Raw genomic sequence first — 19,436 nt, forward strand, 5'->3', positions numbered from 1 at the left:
AGACCTAACTAGATATTTAATATATAATAATATAACTACTATAAAGAAATTATAATCCTAGTAAGTTAAATTATAATATAATTAAACAAGTTTTCTAATATTTAAAGAAGATTTTAGACTATATAATAATCTTAAGCTATTTAGATAATCTATTATATATATATATTAATACCTCCTATATAGATTATAAAGATAAGAAGTTAATAAAAAGCTTTATATTTTTTATATTTAGAGTACTAATTATATAAAGATTAATAAAGTAATTACTAGTTATTCTAAGTTTAATTATTACTAAATTTATTATATAAGATATAGTAATAAAGCTAGCTATATAATTATAAAAGTTATATATAGCTATTAGATTAGAAAAGTCTATAAAAGGTACTATACTTTTATATACTAATTCTACTAATACTATTACTTTAGTAAAAAAGCTAAATTATATATCTATACTTTACTAGATAGATATTCGCTACTTCTTTATTAAAGAGGCAATCAAAAATGGTAGAATTTAGCTATAAATAGTTAGTAGAGAGGACAATATCACTAACAGGCTAACTAAGATATTACTAACTACAAAATTTGATGAATTTATCAAGAGATTAGGTTTTGGCAGGTTAGAGATAGACTCTAAATAGCTTTATATAATAGACATGTTACTAAGGGGGGTGTGTTAGAGTGCTACACTTAGTAAATACAACCAGCACCACCATAAAGCAGCATCACCATAAAGAAGAAGATAGCAACACGTAACTACTCTAGGTATTTAAGGCCACTGTTTCCTTCTAGATCTCCATGCTTCCTCCAAGCATCTCTCTATCTCCTAGTTAGACCCAAATTGAATTCATTTCGGTCAACTTTCTACCGTCATAGTTTGACGACCTTCATCAATTCCGGAGAATGCGATCCGCAATGCAACCTTAAGTCTATGCGCGTCATTGAACCGCTACCGTCGGCGCTTCATTATCCTCTGGACAAAGTAAAATCAGAGGTCATTTCTGTACGTGGAATCATAAATAATTGAAGATCTAATAGCATTTTGAGTCTGGTGGATACATGGGTTGACCTGGATTTTAGGAGACCAGGAGGTATAACTACAACATACATACTAGTCAACTGACGGATCCATTGCCCACCACCACCACAATCCCACAAAAGATGTTGAGGGAACTGAATTTCAAATTAAACTAAATGGTTGCAGTTTACTAGATCATGCCGTCACTTCGCGACTTTTCTGCGAAACTCAACCACAGTTGCAGCCGCTTCACTGCAACTCCGTAGGCCTATTTTACCTCCCTGTCCCTGGTCAGGCCAAGCAAGATGATCAAGAGATTCGAGTAGTTATTCAACATGTTGAACCGTCATCTTTCCCTTGCTCTAGTGAGCCTAGCCCTGCGGATCTCTCCCGCTTCGGCAGAGGATCAGACAGCCCAAGTCTGGGCAGTCTTCGCCTACACTCTCCTGGGAGACAGCATTCCAAAGGTGATCTCCCGTGCGAATTCCTTGACCCCGTACGGCGCAAACCAATTGCATGCTGCTGGGTCCGCCTTCCGAGACCGATATGTTGCCTTGCATGCCGACAGCAGCATGCCCAGTACTCGAATTGAGAGTCTGTCTCCCTATCTACTAGAGAACGACGACCTTCAGATAGCTTCCACATCAGACGCAGCCATTATCGCTTCGGCTCAGGCATTTATGCAAGGTCTCTATCCGCCGCTGGATCAATCGTTCAATGATACTGTCCTTAATCTCAACTTTAAATTGGCGAATGGCTCGACGGCTTCGTCTCCGCTGGGTGGTTATCAGTACCCTCAGATCATGACCTTTGGTCTCGAAGACCCCCAATCTATCGCTATAGCTGGTCAAGCGCTCTGCCCCGCGCATGCTTTCTCAATCGTTGAATACATCGGTAGCAAGGAATTCTGGCAGACCTATGAGGAGTCAGCAGCGTTCTATAACCGCCTCTATACTCTAGCTTTGTCCGGAGAATTTGACGTTGCCTCTGCCAATTACGGCAACGCGACCATTATCTCCCATTACCTCGATTACCAAGCGATTCATAATGAGTCCTTACTACAGAACCTAAGTCCAGACGACGTGAAGCTCGCGCGGTGGTATGCAGGCAAGTATGTTTTCGCAACCAACGGAAACGCATCCGCTTCCGACAACGGCATGAGCAGCGATGTCAGCACGATTGCAGGCCAGGGCTTGATATCCAGTATTCTGGACTCATTCCAGATAAACGTACAAACTCAGGGTGTAAATGGCAAAATGACCCTTTTATTCGGAAGCTATGAGCCCGCAGTTGCCCTCACATCTCTCCTGAAACTTGCGAATAAGCAAAATCCTAACTTTTATTCTCTCCCCAATGAGGGTGCATCGATTATTTTGGAGCTATTCAGCCTGGAGAGTGAAACTTACCCAACATACCCCGACCCCTCCCAGCTTTACGTTCGATTTCTCCTCCGCAATGGGACTGGTGCTGGTTTTCGGACATATTCGCCCTTTGGGTATAGTCCCAGCAAGACTGCAATCCCCTACGCTGAATTCCAAGCTGAGATGCAAAACCTCTCGCTCACATCCGCTCAAGCCTGGTGCCTCAAATGCAATTCATCCGCCATGTTTTGCTCTGGTGTCCTCGATACAGATCAGAACAAGGGATACAAGGGAAGCAGTGGGATCAGCCCTGCGGTTGGGGGCGTCATTGGCGCAGTGGTTACCATCGTCGTGCTCTCCCTCATCGGAATCATCGGCTTCTTGGTCTACAGTTGGCGCACAAACGCGCTGCGTAGGTCTAGTCTTGGGGGATTCAAAGGAGATCGGAAGATGGCAAGCGACGAAGACGTGAGTTTCAAGAACCCGAGGTGGGGGGACGATGTCAAACAAGCAGATACTTCAGATCCTCCTAACGCTGGGTTTGGGATCAACGCAAGAGGGCATGAACGACATGGAAGCTGGGAAATGACCGGTCAGAAAGGAAGTCAGAATAATACACAACCCGAAGAGCAGGATATTGGATCACCTTTTGCAGATGAAATCGAAGAGGAATGGCGACTCCATAGCACAATGCAGCCAGTTGCAGCCAGAGAACATGTCTAAGATGCAGTATGTATAGAAGCAGTTGCTAGCAGCTCCAATAAAAGTCGGGAGGTTTTCAAAGCTTTCTTTATTTTCTTCATATCATGAAATTCACCTTTTTTTTTCTCTCTCAGGAGGGCTCTCTCTGCCTTCCCTTCTTCAAGTCCACAAGGGCATAATTAACTCGCAACACTCAAGGTGTGCTCTTTCCTGTTTCTCGGTGCAGTTTGGCTCCCCAACACCTCGACACTCTCAGTCTCTGAATCTTCCTTCTTCCCATCTTTTCCCACCTCCCTACTACTTCATCAAGGCTACGTAATTTTTGAAACATCCCAACAAATATCTCATTCTTTTTGTTCAATTATCAAAAACCCTCGTTGTTATCCATTCACTTGATCCCAGCCAACATGGTCAAGTACGATGTCCAAACCCTCATGGCTTTGAGCCAAAATGGCCACATCGAATTCAGCAAATTCAGCAATCAAGCCTACGGCAGTACGTGGTTATTAAGTTTCATCATTGGGATTCATTCTACTAATGTATAATCTTTTAAGACAACCTTCTCCGTCCCCACAAACCTACTCCGGGCGTGCTGTCTGAACAATCAGCCAACCGAAGAAACGCGTCAGGATTGTCACGTCAAAGCGTGGGGAGCACTATTACATTGGAATCGAACATGCAGCCCTCCTCCAATCCACGGCATCCTCCTCCGTTGACTGTCAATACTCAATTTGACCCTGGCTTTGTTAGATTCGTCAAAAACCATACATCCCCCAAACATCAGCGCGTCACTGCCGGTGGTCGGATTGTACCAATGGATCCATCCGACTCTCCTCCCAAATGGACTTTGCCTCTCAGTCAGGATAGCGGAAATACCTCCAAGGGTACCGCAGCAAACCCGGTATCGAAGCCCGAATATCAATACCTTGCCCAAAGTCCAACGCTACGGCAAGAAATTAACAACGACTCCAGAAACAGGCCCAGAATAGCGTCGCTACCGGCTGAAATGTTCCCAAATCCTGGGAGTATGTCAGTTTTTGACGGTGGCTTTGATCAACCTTTTTCAGTAGCTGCAGGTGAATCCAACCTTTACCCAATCTTAAACAGCTCTACGAGCTTCCTAAACGCCAGCGCTCCATCATGGGTTAGTAGCCAGACACATCCCCAAACTGACCAGCAATCTATGGATCATCAATTCCCAGTACTTGCTGACTACATGGCGTACGGGCTTGGTGATACGCAAGTTGCAAATTCCTTTCAAGGAGTACCCACGCAAGCTCCTACCGTACCACCAATGCCACCTGTATTTCAGCCCCAACCAAACCCCACAACGTTACCGGGCCTCCCGAACTGCAATAGTGTAAGTGGGACTCCTCAGGTATTTGGGCCGTACCCACCAAACATTGGACCCCAGTGGCCGCAGGCTGCCGGCGCTCAAATGCCTTCATTCAATCAACAGTTCCTCCCTCCTCATTTCCAGGACGCAATCTATCAGAAGTCATCGGATGATGCCCAAAGACAGCATGAACTGCTTTCTGCACAACTGTCGCACATTGACAGATTCACTGCGTTACATAGTTGGAACATAGATCCAGAAAGAAAGAAGGCGCTTGTTGAGGTGCGAAAGAGCTTGGTACGCGAACTAGACACGGTGAGACTATACAAAGAACACTTGCAGATGCTCTTCGGGAAATCCCAGATGAACGCAGCTGAAATGCAGAAAGGGTCCACCTCTCTTCCAGTCCCACCTGCAATCTGCGTAACTAACAGCTCCATTAATGGCCAATTTCTCCAGGGACCCAGTTTTGCATGTCCAGGGTCAACCCCTGAGGGTCTAGCATATTCGATGCCTGCAACCACTGTTCAACAACCTTTCCCTATAAGTGAACCAGGTTTTACAAATGTTCCCTGGCAGACTGCGGACAACCCAAGTTCTCCCTGGGCTGGAAACCTGCCACCAGTTCCATACAATACATTCCAGGAGCCGAGCCTTCCAATAGGCCAGAAGACAATTGATGGGGTGCTGGGATCCCGTGCAATTACCCCCTCGAAAGGGCGCAAAACCGAAAACTGCGACAGAGCGGTGGGTAGCAATCGAACCTCACCTTCCCAGCTCTCCCCAGATTTTCACAGTCTGTATCGTAAAATCGAGGAAAATGAGAGACAAGGAAAGCCAATCGAGGGGCTTCTTAATGCACTTTCAGGAGCTTCCAAAAGCCTTGCAAGGAGGTTAAACGAAGAACGCAAAATGTCACTTCGATCACCATCGAAGCCATCAGCGAAGGTTAGCGGCGCGACAATAGAAGTATGCCAGCAGGCCGAGGATGAACCCAAGACTACTGTAAAATATATCCAACCAGTTCGACATTCTAGAAGAGTTTGGCGATCGGATGACTACCCCGAGAACTCTCAACGATATCGTCAAAAGGGTCTTCTTCGTTCAAGCCTAGAAGACAGTAGCATGTGTTCGTCATCTTTTCGATCGAAGGCAGATTCCTGGACCACGACTCATGAGGAAGAGTAAGTCACGAGTGAAGGATTCATATTATCACAGTGCGTATCAGGAGGAATGCTGACTGCTGTGGGCAGGAAATGGTGGCTCGACCGCGAGTTGAAGAACTGCAGAGATCCGCAAGAAAAAACCCGGGAAAGGTAAGGAGTAATTCAAAAGAGACCGGGGGACATATGAAGAGCTCACGAACGGTTGTTTTAGCTCGACTAGGAATCCCTCGCAGTATCTCACCGTGCCAACCGAATTGTGCATGTCTAGCGTGATTGACGGTATCCAAAGCATGACTCTCCCCAGTGCTCCGGTCGAGTCTAGTTCGGCCACCAGCACCTTCCCAGCTGACTCTATTCGACAATCGATATGGCAAAGCAGCAGCAAATCCCCCTTTTCTCCGCTTCTAGGGCAATACTTCAACAAGAACCGGAGCCCGATTCTCCAGAAAACGGCGGCGCCAGCAGTTTCTCAAAACGTTAACGCGCATGCGTTCCTCCCTCCCTTTGATGGCGCCGGAGCGACCATTGATGGCTTTGAAATTGTCTAGCCAGGATTCCACGTGGCCGAGCATACCTAGTGCCTGGCAGGAGTAAGCTGGATGATGGATGGTTGAGTTTATTTGCATAATTATGTTCCCAATCATGTAGTTGGAGGGAGGTTTACAATGGCTGACAGTTGTTTGTGTAGCTGATATTGGTTTCATGGTTACGTTACTTACTTCTCCTCGGAGTGGAAGAAGTTGTTGGTTTGAGGTGACATGAATGGAATCACTCCTGGGCAGGATTTATTTATGTATTTATTGAATTATTATTGAATTAATTTTATTGTATTGTATTTTATTTTTCATTCCTCGGGGTTGGAGTTGAAGAGGCGATGAGGGTCTCGACCGGCCATCCAGGGATATAAAAATTCTTGACTGAGATTGAATGGATGCCCCTGTTAATGATTTCTAGCCATTTACTGTTGGTGATGTATGAAGTGCTGGTGATAGGTACGGATGATTAAAGAAATCCATGTCAAATATAATTATTTATTTGAATCCAGTTCTGAGGGAAAGGAAATGAAATGAAATGAAATGAAATTCATAATTGGGATGGTGAATTCCTGACTCAGCCACATAGAAGAATCTCTGCTTCTTCCATCTCCATCTCTCCCCCTTCACTTTAATTCCTTCTCTCTCCCATCCTTTCATCATCCATCATCATCTCCTTTCCACTCTTTATTCTCTTCTTGCGGTGTCTTTCTTTCCTGTCTGTTCAATCCATTCATCCTGCGTTGTTCTTTCTTCATGACCCTCTAGCATTCCGAGTAGGGCCTCGCTCAACCTCCCCCGAACTCAGCCGCCTATTCTATTCTTCTTCCCCCCCCCCGCCTTGTCTAACCTAGTCCTGACTGATAGTTGCCTCTCTTTCTTCCCTCGGCCAATCCCTGAATTCGTTTACCTTCCCCCCCCCCTCCCCCCTTTTTTCTTTTCTTTTCTTTTAAACCTCGATAAACTTGGATCTGTCTGACTCGCGGTCCTCCCCGGGGTGTCATTTCCGTCCTCCCTCAAGATCCCTCTGGTCGGGATGACGCAGCTTTTCGCTTCCAGCCAGTCCCCTGTGACAAACGAGAAACATAAGAATCTCCCCGGTCTGTCCATGCCTACCAAGAAGCATTCCAACGATTCGAGCCACTTCCCGACCAAGATCAAGAACTTTTTCCGCATCAACAACTCGGGTAACACTTCATCCCAATCCAGTCACCACAACCCCTCCGAACGGGATAGTAGTCCAGCCTTTGGTTCGAAGAATGAGTCCAAATCCGCCTTCAGGCAGTCTCGCTTTCTGCCTATCATTGGTCGCAATCGCTCAACCACGGTCGCCAGCGAGGGAAACCCGTTAGACGAGGGAATCTCGCCTACCGCGACCGCCAACCCATACTTTGTCCACCAGGGACAACCTTCACTCCAACATCGCAATGAGGGCTCCGTGCCCTCCTCCCCTCCTGATACCCCCGAGTTGCAGGTTGATGGTGTCTCGGCTGCGGAGCAGGCCACCACAGCCAATAAGGAAGAGCTGGCTCGGAAACTTCGGCGTGTCGCCTCAGCCCCGAATGCTCAGGGATTATTCAACCGTGGTGGGCCGGGGGACCGTCCCCAGACTGCAGAGCTAGGCAAGGAACCGCTGGTGCAATCGGGGGCTACTGGCTCTCAGATTAGCTTGGTAGACCCGACCGCTCTCAAAGAAGAGAATCTGGTGGTGCCACAGGTGGGCCCCGGTAGCAAGATCCCTAGCCCTGGCCAGATCCGCACCGCGAGCGCTGGCTTCCGTCGGACGTATAGCTCGAATTCAATCAAGGTGCGCAATGTGGAGGTTGGACCAGCTAGCTTTGATAAGATCAAGCTTATTGGTAAGGGTGATGTGGGCAAGGTTTATCTGGTCCGAGAAAAGAAATCGAGTCGTTTATATGCTATGAAAGGTGGGACTCTGTTTCATGGGGGAATGGTAGAGAAATCCGGGCTAACTTTCGCGGCAGTTCTGAGTAAGAAGGAAATGATCAAGCGCAACAAGATCAAGAGGGCATTGGCCGAGCAGGAAATCTTGGCTACAAGCAACCATCCGTTCATTGTCACACTGTATCATTCTTTCCAGTCCGAAGACTATCTCTACTTGTGCATGGAATATTGCAGTGGGGGTGAATTCTTTCGAGGTACGTTCGGTCGAAAGCATGCGGCAATCACGATGATGGCTGACTGGCGCATGTAGCGCTTCAAACTCGCCCGGGTAAATGCATCTCCGAAGATGCCGCTCGGTTTTATGCAGCAGAGGTTACTGCAGCTCTCGAGTACTTGCACCTGATGGGATTTATTTACCGTGATTTGAAACCAGAGAGTATGTATCTTCCTTAGCTGCATCAGCGCTCCCCTAACCGCCCCGGTTCCTCAGATATTCTCCTCCACCAGTCCGGACACATCATGCTTTCGGATTTCGATCTCTCCAAACAATCGGGACCCGGCGGTGCACCGACAATGATTCTTGCGCGAAACGGCAACTCTACGACGTCTCTGCCTACCATTGATACGAAATCGTGTATTGCGGATTTCAGAACCAATTCCTTTGTTGGCACCGAAGAGTACATCGCCCCAGAAGTGATCAAGGGCTGCGGGCATACGAGCGCAGTCGACTGGTGGACGCTGGGAATTTTAATCTACGAGATGCTGTATGGAACGACCCCGTTCAAGGGCAAAAATCGCAATGCCACATTCGGAAACATCCTTCGTGATGAGGTGCAATTTCCTGAACAAGGTGGTGCACAGCCAATCTCCAAGTATGTGTTCCCTTGATGCACCCGTAGCTGTTGCTGTTGTTGCTCCCGAGGCTAATGTCCACCCCAGCATGTGCAAGTCATTGATCCGCAAGTTACTGATCAAAGACGAGACGAAACGTCTCGGAGCTCGGGCTGGCGCGTCGGATGTTAAAACTCATCCGTTCTTCCGCCAAACCCAATGGGCTCTTATCCGCCACATGAAACCCCCGATGATTCCTCACCAAAGTCGGGGAACAGAAACGATCAACTTCCGCAACGTCAAAGAAAGCGCGAGCGTCGATATTGGCGAGAAGAATTCCTCCAAGATGAAGGGTGTCCCTATGGATTCCGGCCTTGCCACGCCCAACGGCGAAATTGCGGACCCCTTCGAAGAGTTCAACAGCGTCACCCTCCATCACGATGGTGACTTTTAACTCGATCCGTTACGATACCGATGCCCAACCCGTCCTCTCTCTATGTGATAGATGAAACTCGTCGAGCGTGCCCCTGTATTGCTAGGACCATTTCACGACCATGATGCATAACAGAATCTGTACTTGGAAAGTTCACAATTTCCTCTCAGCTATTACCTGGAGTCCGGGGCGTTTAGAATATTGTTTTAAAGGGGGATTTATGTCCCCGTATGTGCTGGTTCCTTATTTGGGGGGTTTTTTTTTTTCCCTCTTTTTTCCTCTTTTTTTTTTCGGGTGGTATCGATATGTATCGATCCTCGACCCCTTTGCATGGGTTCCTTTCGGTTCTGTTCGTTCATCCACGGGATGACAAGGTGGTTCTTCGGCTTTCTCTTTCTCCTTTTCGTCCGTTCTTTAACGTTGTTTCGCCTTGCCTCGACTGTCATTATAGCAAACTCGGCGTTGGGCGATTTCGGTGCATTTTCCCAGAGATTTTTTGCGCACCACCGCGGTGCTTTTGCGTATACGATGCGAATCCTGTTTAATCAGTCTAGATTGTCGTTCTTTGCGATGTGCGATACGCGACTTGCTTATGGGCGCCTGGGAGCTACCTAGCTAGGTAAACTATGGATTATTATCTTCGAACTGTGCATTGTAGCCATTCAGATAGTATAACTTGGGATTTAAGGATCTTCCTGGTCAGATGAGCCCTGAATAATATAGCAGTTTATTAATTAGTTATATATAGTTAACTACTATGTGTAGTTATATGGTTTTCTGTTCGGATATCTTACATAATAACAAACACTCCACGACAAGTCTCAAGTTACAATATCATCACCTACTTCACCATTAAACAACCACAACCACAACACCACTACCCTACCTCTCTCCTAGACCCAATCACGAAAGAACAAACGAACGAAAGAAAGAAAGAAAGAAAGAAAGAATCTAAAACAATGAACTCCCCAACCCTAGATCCAACAACACCACCACCCGAAAACCCCCTCCTCCGCACATCCCACCCACTAGTTTCCGATCTGGAACAAGAAGTGCTGGACGAATACACCCGCCTACTGGGGAACGTGAATACAGTGAGTTTTTTTTTTTTTTTTTTTTTTTTTTCTCTCTCTCCATGACGACGACGGCGACGGCAACTAATACCGAAGAAAAAGCTATCCTGCAAACTTGCAGATCTAGCGGCCTCCCCGTCCTCGATGACGCTCGACGCACTCCGGCTGCTCGAGCGGAAAACTGCCACCGTGTGTACGTTGCTCAAGGCTAGTGTGTACAGTATTGTTTTGCAGCAGCAGATTTTCAATGAGAGTGAGCAGGAGCAGCTGCTGCAACAGGAACAACAGCAGCAGCAAGAACAGGTGCTGATGCAGCAGGGGGAGGAGAATGATGGGCGTGGGTTTGGGGGGTATGAGTTTTGATGTATTCAGGTGGGTTTGGGTTGGAGTTTTTGGGTTGGGGGGGGGGGGTTTCTTTTTTCTTTGTCTTTTATATGGTACCTAGGTAGGTGATATGATGGTATACCCTGTTTTTATACGTTTGTTCTACTACGGTCTACAGGGCTGTGGAGACGGATTGGTCTGATATTATTTGATTTGATGATGATGATGACAATACAAATACATGGCCGAGATAAATCAAAGAATAAAAAGAAAATATATACACCCCGTAATGTAATGAATGCATAGCAAAGCCGTGTGATAACCCTAATCAGACAATGTGCCATACTCGTACAGTCTATTCTATGCGCTTGCGGAGACCAAAGCAAAGCAACCGACTAAATTCGTCCAGAGTAGTAGACCTTGCGCACATCGACCATTTTCTTGCCCCGCGCGCGGGCGATGTCCTCGGGGTTGCGTTGGCTCATGAGAGCTTCGTACGCGGCTTTGACCGTGTTCATGGGGTTTCTGGATCGGTCGACGCGAGCCGCCAGATCGTGGATCCCGGCTGCGCGGCACATCTCGAAGATCAAGCTCTGGCACCGGAGACCAAAGCCTAAAGGAATTTGTTAGTTTCTGTCTGCCTAGGAACTGAAAAAAAAGAAAGAAAGAAAGAAAAGCTTACCTGGGGGACGACTCATTAATTTAAGCTCCACAGCACCGACTTTGCCCTGGACGTCACCAAAGATAGTCCGGTTCTCGTATCGGGGGATGGGCTGCATGTTTCGGATGGCACGGTATTTCGACTGCAGGACGGCATCCGCTGCTTCTTCGGACTTGGCTTCTCCAATACCCAAAAGACCGTTTCCATTACCAGCAATGGAGAGACAGTAGGTGCGGCGCACTTTACCAAGACGGGTCTGGTTGACGACCGAGTGCGATACCAGCGCTCGAGATTTCAAGCCGCGGATCTCATCCACCGTGTATCCCGTAGTCTTGATGAGTCTCTTCAAGGCCTCGGTCATCTCCTCACTCTTCAGACCCCTGGGTTGATCATCCTCCACATATTTGACCGGCTTCTGCTCGCCGGAGAGAGTCTCACCAGGCCCGAAAAGATCAGGCACGAGCGAGCTGTGCGGATTCAACTCATTCTCCTCCTTCCCCAGTGTCACGCGGTTCGTCTCCACAAAACGCACCCAGTCCGCAGCGGTAGCATTATCCGGCATCTGGGCGAAGAACCGAGCAAAGTCATCGACAAAGTCCTCCTCACTCTTCAGGCTCGCGTTGTAGTCGGTGTTGGTCACGGGGGTGCGAACGTGCTTATCCACTCCGGGCTCAATTGTCGCAAAGTCATCGAGGTACTTGAACTTCATCGGGTCCCGGCGGATAGCAAACTGCTCTGCCATATCCTTGGCGTCAATTGCGGCCTCTCCGGCTTCGATTGCGGCAATCTGCTCCGGGGTATACTGCTCCTTTAGCCGGGCTTTCTCTTCCTCTGTGTACGGCTTGATATCCTCGGCCCTCATGTCGCGTGAGATTTGCTCGAGCGTCTTGCTTGGGGAACCATTGCCGTTGGGAAATTTCGAGTCCTGATCCGAGAATCGTGTGGCCGATAGATGGAACTGACGGCGAGCCACGCGAGGAGCTGCTGCAGAGGTCGTTCGGGAAAAGCTGCAGAACAGACACCTGACAGGCCGGGCGAAACTCATGATGGGCGGAATTTAAGCTCTCTAGCCTCACAGGCCAGACGAGAGCAGAACCTGGAGGGGGAAAGCGAGAGGAAGGGGGTGTCAATAGGGAGGCCGGAGCGGAATTGAAGGTTGGCTAAGTTGCAACTTTTGAACGGCGGAAGAACAAGAGAAATTCTCAGCGGGCCAACTCCAGCCAATCCGCGCTCCCCTTTAGCACCTGACCTGCTTTTTCTTCGTCTTCTTCGTCGTCTTCTTTTCTTTCTCTCCAACACACTTCTCTCGCAGAATTGATTCTTCTCTTTTCTTTTTTTTCTGTCTGTCATACATGTTTACTGTTCTACGGCCGTCGATTTATCGGTCTCTACAATCGTGGTCTCGTTCTCCTCTTGTCTCGCGTCCCATCCTAACCCAGCAGCGCCTGGCTCGCGAGGCGCATTGGTCGAGCATTATGCAGACACCTACGAAAAACCCTGACAATGCCCCCAAGAGGCGCAAGAAGGTCAGGGCTGAACGAAACGAGAAAACCAGCGGATTCGACGAAGTTCTGCAGGCCGACATTGACAAGCTTTTGAGCAAGCAAAAGCCCGAAGCCGACAGCCCACTATCCGATGCCCCCTCTCCCCCGCAACCCACGCTTCCTGAGACTTTTACAGAAATCGAGGTGACTGTTGCAGAGATATCCTCGACAGGTGACGGACTCGCGCTATCAGAGAACGCAGACCATGTTTATGTCGTCCCCTTCACCGTCCCGGGTGATAAGGTCCTTGTGAAAGTCGTGCGGCACATTCCTGCGTTGTCCTACAGCGTCACGGACTTTGTCAAGGTCATTGAGCCCGGTGCGCAAAGGAAAGATGAAATGATTGGGTGCAAGTACTTTGGGAAGTGCTCAGGCTGCCAGCTTCAAATGATGTCGTACGGGGATCAGCTGGCGCATAAGAAGCGCATCGTGGAGAAGGCCTACTCCAACTTCTCCGGTCTCATCCCAGAGCTGATCCCCGCAATTGGCGACACATTCCCATCTCCTCTCCAGTATGGATACCGCACCAAATTAACGCCCCATTTTTCTGCCCCTGGTGGAGGCGGAAGGAGTAGAAAAAAGGGCCCCAGAGAGGGGCCTGTCGAGGTACCTCCTATCGGCTTCACCTTCAAGAACCAAAGACGGGATTTGGATATCGAAGACTGCCCCCTCGGAACCGACATTGTTCGCAAGGGCCTCAAGAGTGAGAGGAAGAAGGTTGCCGAAAATATCCAGAAGTACACCAAGGGTGCCACAATTCTCCTGCGAGAATCCACCGCGCGCATACCAAAGGAGACCACCGGCAGCTCCTCCGCCCCCATTCCACCCATATACGACAACAAACCAGGCCAGGACTCCGGCGACCTCATCCGCATCGAATACGACGAATACACGGAAGAGAAACGGTGTGTGACGGACCAGAACGCCACCTCCGTCGAGTATATCGATGATTACATCTTCACCAACAAAGCCGGGGCCTTCTTCCAAAACAACAACTCCATCCTCTCCGGCTTCACCGAGTACATCCGTCAACAAGCCCTCCCCGCAAACAACAGCACCCACCCGAAGCCAATCAAATACCTCCTCGACGCCTATTCCGGCTCCGGCCTCTTCACAATCACCCTCTCGCCGCTCTTCAAATCCAGTCTAGGCGTCGACGTCGCCGGCGACTCCATCGTCTCGGCCCGCGAAAACGCCCGCGCAAACTCCCTCCCCAATACCGGATTTGCGGCCGCCGACGCCGCCGTCCTCTTCAAGGACGTCCCCTACCCTGCGGACCAGACACTCCTCGTGATCGACCCACCAAGGAAAGGATGTAGCGACGACTTCCTCCGGCAGCTGCTAGCATTCGGGCCCCGTCGCGTAGTATATGTAAGCTGCAACGTGCATACGCAAGCGCGGGACGTTGCAGTCATGGTAGAGGGCGACGCGGAGACCGGAGTCCGTTATGATATCGAGAGCATTCGTGGATTTGACTTCTTCCCGCAGACCGGTCATGTTGAAGGTGTGGCTATTTTGAACAAGGCGCCTGTGTCTGTACCCGCGCCAGATCCTGCCTCCGAGGCATGAATTGGAACCTTCTTTTATATCTTTAAACACCCCTGTGCCACTGCCACTGCTCTATGGCAGTTAATTTTTGGAGATGAAGACTAATAATTATTACGGACTGGGGTGTTTTGGGATCTATAAAAAAAAAAAAAAAGGTCTTTGAATAGCGGGAAGCTGATTTTTTTTTATGTATATATATATATACATCAAGCGCAGTACAAAAAAACATTACTCGGCCCCAGAAACAATAACCTCCCTGTAAATCAACCAATCACCTTTTACTCTACCGGACATAAGACATATGAGAGTCAAGTGGGATGAAAAAGATTCTGGATCATGAGAAGTTAAGAACACTATGGACAAAATACTTAGCGAGAAATCACACACCGAGGCCAACCATATCTCTACTTCACGAACTGCCGGGACCGCCCAGGAGAGCAAACCGCCGGACGATGCTGGGGCCAATTTCGTCATATTCCGCCTTGGTGTGGCAGTAGCTGCGGAATTCAGGAGTCTGTCCCAGCAGACTGCCTCCAAACCACGGGCCATGCCTCTGTCTCTTATGCGTCACAACCGCCACATCCAGACCACCACTCCTTGCTCCTCCGCTGCGAGCCTCGGAGGCGCGAATGCGCGCATCAACCAGGTGTCGGATATCGCGCTGCAGACGTCGGCCGAAGTCCTTGTAGAGAGTGGACCCGCCGGAAAGGACGATGTTCTTGTAGAGACCTCTGCGAACGTCAATGGGGGAAGATTGAATCACGCCGTCCACAACAACGGGAAGAGGGGTCAGAAAATCGGAGGAGTAGATTTCGGGGTTGAAAAAGATCTCAGGGGCCAGGAAACGCTCGTATCCAACGTCGATAGTCACGCTGCGGCCGTTTGGCGAGGTAACGGTATGTTTCAGGAAGCGATCGGGCTCTCGGTCATAGCGGGCAAACTCCTTCACAATATCCGGGCAGACATAACAGTATTCCTCCTTGACCTTCTCGGCAGTCTTGAGACTGCTATCAGGCTCCCCCCGGTCTCGAAGCAAGCTCTGTACGAAATAGGTGATATCTCGGCCAGCGATGGGGATACTTTTGATCGAGGATCCGATGACGTAGCCTTCTGCGACGGGAATAACGTGCGTGACTCCATCTCCAGAGTCGATGACTGTTCCGGTAAGGGATCGGTCTGTCACTTTGGAAGAAGTCCAAGAGGCAGCCAGTGCAAGCACAGCCTGGACGGCGATGTAGAGACCGGCGCAGTTGAATGATTCGAACATAATTTCAGCAGTGTTTTCGCGGTTCTCGGGAGGGTTCAGGGGCTATCGACAAAACATGAATCATTAGCATGCCGCAGTATTACAGGGTATGAATGGTGGGGGGGAACAGGTCAGCGATGTCCGGTGGTGTTCTTACCGGTTCCGTAAGCAGGAAGTAGTGATCCTCGGGCTCGACACGCAGGTATTTAAAGATCGAGTTCGACCAGAATCGCTCCATGTGATCCCAATTCTCAATCTGACCATGGCGGATGGGGTAGTTGATAGCGTATCCAGGGCCATTAGCAGCTGTAAGAGCTTCATCGCCAATAAAGAAGTCCAAGTCCTCCGTGCCACGTTTCGCAGACAGATGTGACCCTGCTGCACCGCCAGAAGCTAGGAAAGACGGTTTGTTCGCAACTGCAGGGCGCGCTGCTCCTCCAGCGCTTCCAGCACCAGCCTTGGTGGCAATTGCTGTGGGAAAAACGAACGAGGGTGAGTCGTTACCAGCGAATCCTATACAGGGTGGTCAGCTCCCAGTTAACCTCGATGCGGGGGTGGTCGAATCGAATGACAGATGAAGGGAATATACCAAGCTTGGAATAACCAGTTCCGCTAGAGAAGAAAGATAAAGTTAGCTAGAGCTCATCATTGGCTTTGTTCTTGTCAAAAGTGGAAGAACATACTTGTCCATGACAACGGCTGGGGTTTGGGCGGCCATGACGGGCGATCTGGGGGCACACACAGACTCCCCCTTTCTACCAATTAATTCACAAAGAAAGGAATTACGATTCCGGGAATCTGGAGAACAAAAAACCCAGAAACTAAAAAGAGACCATAAGAGACACGAAAGGGAAAAGGGGAGAGAGGAAAGGTGCGGAGAGGGGGAGAGAGGGGAGGATGGATAGCAAGCAGGTAGTTGAGGTCGTCCGTAGGCAGGCGGATTGGAGGTGGACACCTCAGGCAGTGCCTACGTAAGGATCGGTAAGAAACGTCCGAACCGTAAGAAACGAGGTGTATTGGTACCGTACGGACAGCTGGGATTCTTACCGATTCTTACCAGCACCAAATGGCAAATGCCAAGCCAAAGAAATCATGTGTTTTCTATCCCTGCCGTCTGTAGAAGTCTGTAGAAATAATCCTCCTCTTGTTCTCAATCAACTCTTTCAAAAGAGAAGAAGAGATGGGCTTTCTTTCTTCCTTCATTGCATCCTTCATCCCTGGCAAATCCATTATCTTAATGCTGTTCCAGTGTCCAGAATGATGGCAATGCCTGCTTAAAAAGGCAACTAACTGCCTTTGTTCCTCCTCTTCCTCTATCCAGCTGCATTGAGAGGAAAGAGCTTACAGTCAACCCTCTTTGGTCAGTATTTGAATTGGCTGAAATCTCACAACTCCTGTTATTATTATTTTATTTTCTGGTGCATTTCCCTTTGATACCTCTTATCTTTACCTGGCCCTATTTTTAAGCTGTGCCCTAAAAGCCTTGCAAGAACCTGCTCTGTACTTAGTGCAGCTTTGTCCCTGAATGTCAATCAGCTCGAGGGATTTACCTACAACTCACTAACTAATGTCACTGTCTTTGTGTTATTATTCTTAACTGTTTGCTACTACTACTTCTTTCACTCCTATATTCCCCCCAGGGTTGTCTCTCGTGTTAGGCCCTGCTTAATATTCAGCACTGAAAGCTCTTCCCAGGAACTCACTCTACCTAGCTATTCATTGTGAAATGTCTCCTATTCTGTCCCAGTGAGAGTCACCGTTTCGGATCCTGCCTCCCTTCTTCGTGAGGTCCTGCCTTTTGTAATTATCCCCGCGGAGCCATCATGAGTTGCTCTAAAAAGGGAGGAGAGGTCTCCGCCATATTTGTCCATGCTGGCGCTGGTTACCACTGTCGTGAGAATGAGCGGCCTCATTTAAGACTATGCGAGAAGTAAGTCTCCCGTCATTGCAGCACTATCTTAGGCGTTGGTTGGAAGAGATGGTGATTGACTTTGGACAGTGCCGCCAAAGTCGCCATGGCCATGCTTCGAAATGGCGGATCAGCTGTGGAGGCCGTTGAGATTGCTATCATGATGCTAGAGGATTCTGAAATTACCAATGCAGGGTTTGGCAGTAATACCACTATCGATGGCACCGTTGAGTGCGATGCCACTATCATCGATCACCTCGGACGTAGTGGAGCTGTTGGAGCTGTACCGAGTGAGTCTTTCTTACCTTTCTTTAGAATATTGAGAACTAAAACTGACTTCTGCCCTAGATGTGAAAAATCCCATCTCACTGGCGCGAGTCATCTTAGATTCTTCCCAGAAGCCTCTCACCCTACATCGAGTCCCTCCAAACTTTCTTGTAGGACCAGGCGCGATGGATTACGCCTATGAGCAGGGGCTTGTAGTTCTTCCGCACGATGGTCTCATATCTGATGTGTCAAAAGAGAGGTGGCACCGATGGAAGAGAGAGCTGAAGGAAGCGGAAGCCAAACAACGAACTAACTCGCAGAGCCCACCAGACTATCATCGCGCGTATTACCGTCGCCCTATAAAGATCCATCCAGCCCAATTGCTGGTCGCTGCTTCCTGTGCAAAGTCAACATCAGCCCAAAGTGACAGTGGAATCAATAGCCCCGTGGCGCAATCGCCACATGACCTAGGAATTGATACCGCAGACCCCGCGATTCCCACGGCGGATGCCACTCTGCCCTCTACCAAAATCGAGGCTAGAAAAGACAACAGGTCAGAGGGGATCCCTCAATGTGGATCTTCTCAAAGTTGGTTTGCAAGTGCATCTCGCCAACCGAATCCACTGACAAGCAGTGTCTCTTCATCAGGGTCCATGGATATCGACTCGTCAATTCCTGGCCCCCGGGGCTGGAATGACGGAGCGAATGCGAACATATCTGGCCGTAACGAGGACCGAATTAACGACACTGTGGGAGCCATAGCAGTGGACAGTTTTGGAAACATAGCCGCAGGCTCATCTTCTGGAGGTATTGGAATGAAACATAGTGGAAGAGTCGGGCCCGCTGCGCTTGTTGGAATCGGCACGTCGGTCATACCTGCAGACGAAGGCGACCCCGACAAAACATGCGTTGCGACAGTCACCTCAGGTACCGGGGAGCATATTGCTACCACCTTAGCTGCCAACACTTGTGCATCACGCATCTATTACTCTCAGCGCAAGTGCAACGATGGCACATTTGAAAATGTGATGGAGGATGAGGCTATCAAGGACATGATCAAGAAGGACTTTCTGGGTCAGTTACCCCACGTTTGAGGCGAATTCATCACTTGCTAACAAGCACTCAGGCCACCCTGGTGTTAAAAAAAGCCACTGTGCGGGAGCAATAGGTGTAATTTCGGTCAAGAGGACAGTTGATGGGATCTATATGTACTTTGCACACAACACAGACTCTTTTGTAAGTGCCCACTCTTCTGCACCATGGCTCATTTGCTCACGATTACCATCAAGGTACTTGCCTCTATGAGCAGTACGGATAAAAGACCAGTATCTGTCATGTCTCGCAGTAATGGAAACGGTAGTGTTGCTCAGGGAGGGCGCGCATACCTACCAAAAGGTTAATTAATCCCATGCCTTGCTGGACATCATCATAGCTCCAGATGGCTCTACCATGAATAAAAACACCCTAGGTGCTGGGCCCGGAATCCAGCTTCTCACCATGCATGATGCTTGCATTCAGCGCTTCTTACACATTTAGTTAGATAGCATTCATTGTTTCCCTCCTAGAGCCACCACCACGATTT

At 48.9% G+C, this 19,436-nt stretch overlaps 7 protein-coding genes across 7 annotated transcripts; 5 read left to right on the top strand and 2 right to left on the bottom strand.

Annotated features, from left to right (window-relative positions):
- Window positions 1–1,350: 1,350 nt before the first annotated feature.
- Window positions 1,351–6,618, top strand: P175DRAFT_0452205 (uncharacterized protein; the record flags this gene model as incomplete). Its single annotated transcript, XM_040894509.1, has 4 exons — window positions 1,351–3,093; window positions 3,761–5,598; window positions 5,668–5,730; window positions 5,792–6,618. The coding sequence occupies 4 exons, from the start codon at window positions 1,351–1,353 to the stop codon at window positions 6,126–6,128; spliced, it is 3,981 nt and encodes a 1,326-aa protein (XP_040756827.1). The 3' UTR covers window positions 6,129–6,618.
- Window positions 6,619–6,748: 130 nt separating this feature from the next.
- Window positions 6,749–9,669, top strand: P175DRAFT_0472742 (putative serine/threonine protein kinase (Nrc-2)). The gene is made up of 5 exons (XM_040895141.1): window positions 6,749–8,041; window positions 8,099–8,272; window positions 8,329–8,454; window positions 8,509–8,890; window positions 8,958–9,669. Exons 1-5 carry the CDS (start codon window positions 7,150–7,152, stop codon window positions 9,301–9,303), a joined length of 1,920 nt encoding a protein of 639 aa, XP_040756828.1. The 5' UTR covers window positions 6,749–7,149; the 3' UTR covers window positions 9,304–9,669.
- Window positions 9,670–10,159: 490 nt separating this feature from the next.
- P175DRAFT_0472744 (DASH complex subunit DAD3 family protein) lies at window positions 10,160–10,718 on the top strand (the record flags this gene model as incomplete). Its single annotated transcript, XM_040895142.1, has 2 exons — window positions 10,160–10,376; window positions 10,458–10,718. The coding sequence occupies exons 1-2, from the start codon at window positions 10,242–10,244 to the stop codon at window positions 10,716–10,718; spliced, it is 396 nt and encodes a 131-aa protein (XP_040756829.1). The 5' UTR covers window positions 10,160–10,241.
- Window positions 10,719–10,871: 153 nt separating this feature from the next.
- Window positions 10,872–12,495, bottom strand: P175DRAFT_0554671 (mitochondrial 37S ribosomal protein uS5m). The gene is made up of 2 exons (XM_040900573.1): window positions 11,362–12,495; window positions 10,872–11,292 (listed from the first exon to the last, which is right to left on the bottom strand). The coding sequence occupies exons 1-2, from the start codon at window positions 12,383–12,385 to the stop codon at window positions 11,075–11,077; spliced, it is 1,242 nt and encodes a 413-aa protein (XP_040756830.1). The 5' UTR covers window positions 12,386–12,495; the 3' UTR covers window positions 10,872–11,074.
- Window positions 12,496–12,728: 233 nt separating this feature from the next.
- Window positions 12,729–14,453, top strand: P175DRAFT_0514159 (tRNA (uracil(54)-C(5))-methyltransferase; the record flags this gene model as incomplete). Its single annotated transcript, XM_040898793.1, has 1 exon — window positions 12,729–14,453. Exon 1 carries the CDS (start codon window positions 12,816–12,818, stop codon window positions 14,451–14,453), a length of 1,638 nt encoding a protein of 545 aa, XP_040756831.1. The 5' UTR covers window positions 12,729–12,815.
- A 134-nt stretch (window positions 14,454–14,587) lies between these two features.
- P175DRAFT_0452217 (actin-related protein 3) lies at window positions 14,588–16,578 on the bottom strand. The gene is made up of 4 exons (XM_040894510.1): window positions 16,362–16,578; window positions 16,268–16,290; window positions 15,836–16,191; window positions 14,588–15,741 (listed from the first exon to the last, which is right to left on the bottom strand). Exons 1-4 carry the CDS (start codon window positions 16,394–16,396, stop codon window positions 14,842–14,844), a joined length of 1,314 nt encoding a protein of 437 aa, XP_040756832.1. The 5' UTR covers window positions 16,397–16,578; the 3' UTR covers window positions 14,588–14,841.
- Window positions 16,579–17,501: 923 nt separating this feature from the next.
- On the top strand, window positions 17,502–19,254 carry P175DRAFT_0428155 (threonine aspartase 1; the record flags this gene model as incomplete). The annotated part of the gene is made up of 5 exons (XM_040893291.1): window positions 17,502–17,608; window positions 17,678–17,877; window positions 17,936–18,928; window positions 18,981–19,090; window positions 19,144–19,254. 5 exons carry the CDS (start codon window positions 17,502–17,504, stop codon window positions 19,252–19,254), a joined length of 1,521 nt encoding a protein of 506 aa, XP_040756833.1.
- Between the last annotated feature and the right edge of the window lie 182 nt (window positions 19,255–19,436).

This window comes from Aspergillus ochraceoroseus (assembly GCF_002846915.1).
Source record: "Aspergillus ochraceoroseus IBT 24754 chromosome Unknown P175scaffold_1, whole genome shotgun sequence".
NCBI classification, from domain to species: domain Eukaryota; kingdom Fungi; phylum Ascomycota; class Eurotiomycetes; order Eurotiales; family Aspergillaceae; genus Aspergillus; species Aspergillus ochraceoroseus.

Excerpts from the sequence above, each read along its gene's own strand:
- P175DRAFT_0472742 (XM_040895141.1), top strand. The coding sequence starts at position 7,150 with ATGACGCAGCTTTTCGCTTCCAGCCAGTCCCCTGTGACAAACGAGAAA. Across the intron at positions 8,042-8,098 it reads TCGTTTATATGCTATGAAAG|TTCTGAGTAAGAAGGAAATG; the intron begins GTGGGACTCTGT and ends CTTTCGCGGCAG. Across the intron at positions 8,273-8,328 it reads TGGGGGTGAATTCTTTCGAG|CGCTTCAAACTCGCCCGGGT; the intron begins GTACGTTCGGTC and ends TGGCGCATGTAG.
- P175DRAFT_0452217 (XM_040894510.1), bottom strand. The coding sequence starts at position 16,396 with ATGGCCGCCCAAACCCCAGCCGTTGTCATGGACAA. Across the intron at positions 16,291-16,361 it reads CCAGCCGTTGTCATGGACAA|CGGAACTGGTTATTCCAAGC; the intron begins GTATGTTCTTCC and ends TTTCTTCTCTAG. Across the intron at positions 16,192-16,267 it reads AACTGGTTATTCCAAGCTTG|GATTCGCTGGTAACGACTCA; the intron begins GTATATTCCCTT and ends CACCCTGTATAG.
- P175DRAFT_0554671 (XM_040900573.1), bottom strand. The coding sequence starts at position 12,385 with ATGAGTTTCGCCCGGCCTGTCAGGTGTCTGTTCTGCAGCTTTTCCCGA. Across the intron at positions 11,293-11,361 it reads ATTAATGAGTCGTCCCCCAG|GCTTTGGTCTCCGGTGCCAG; the intron begins GTAAGCTTTTCT and ends AAATTCCTTTAG.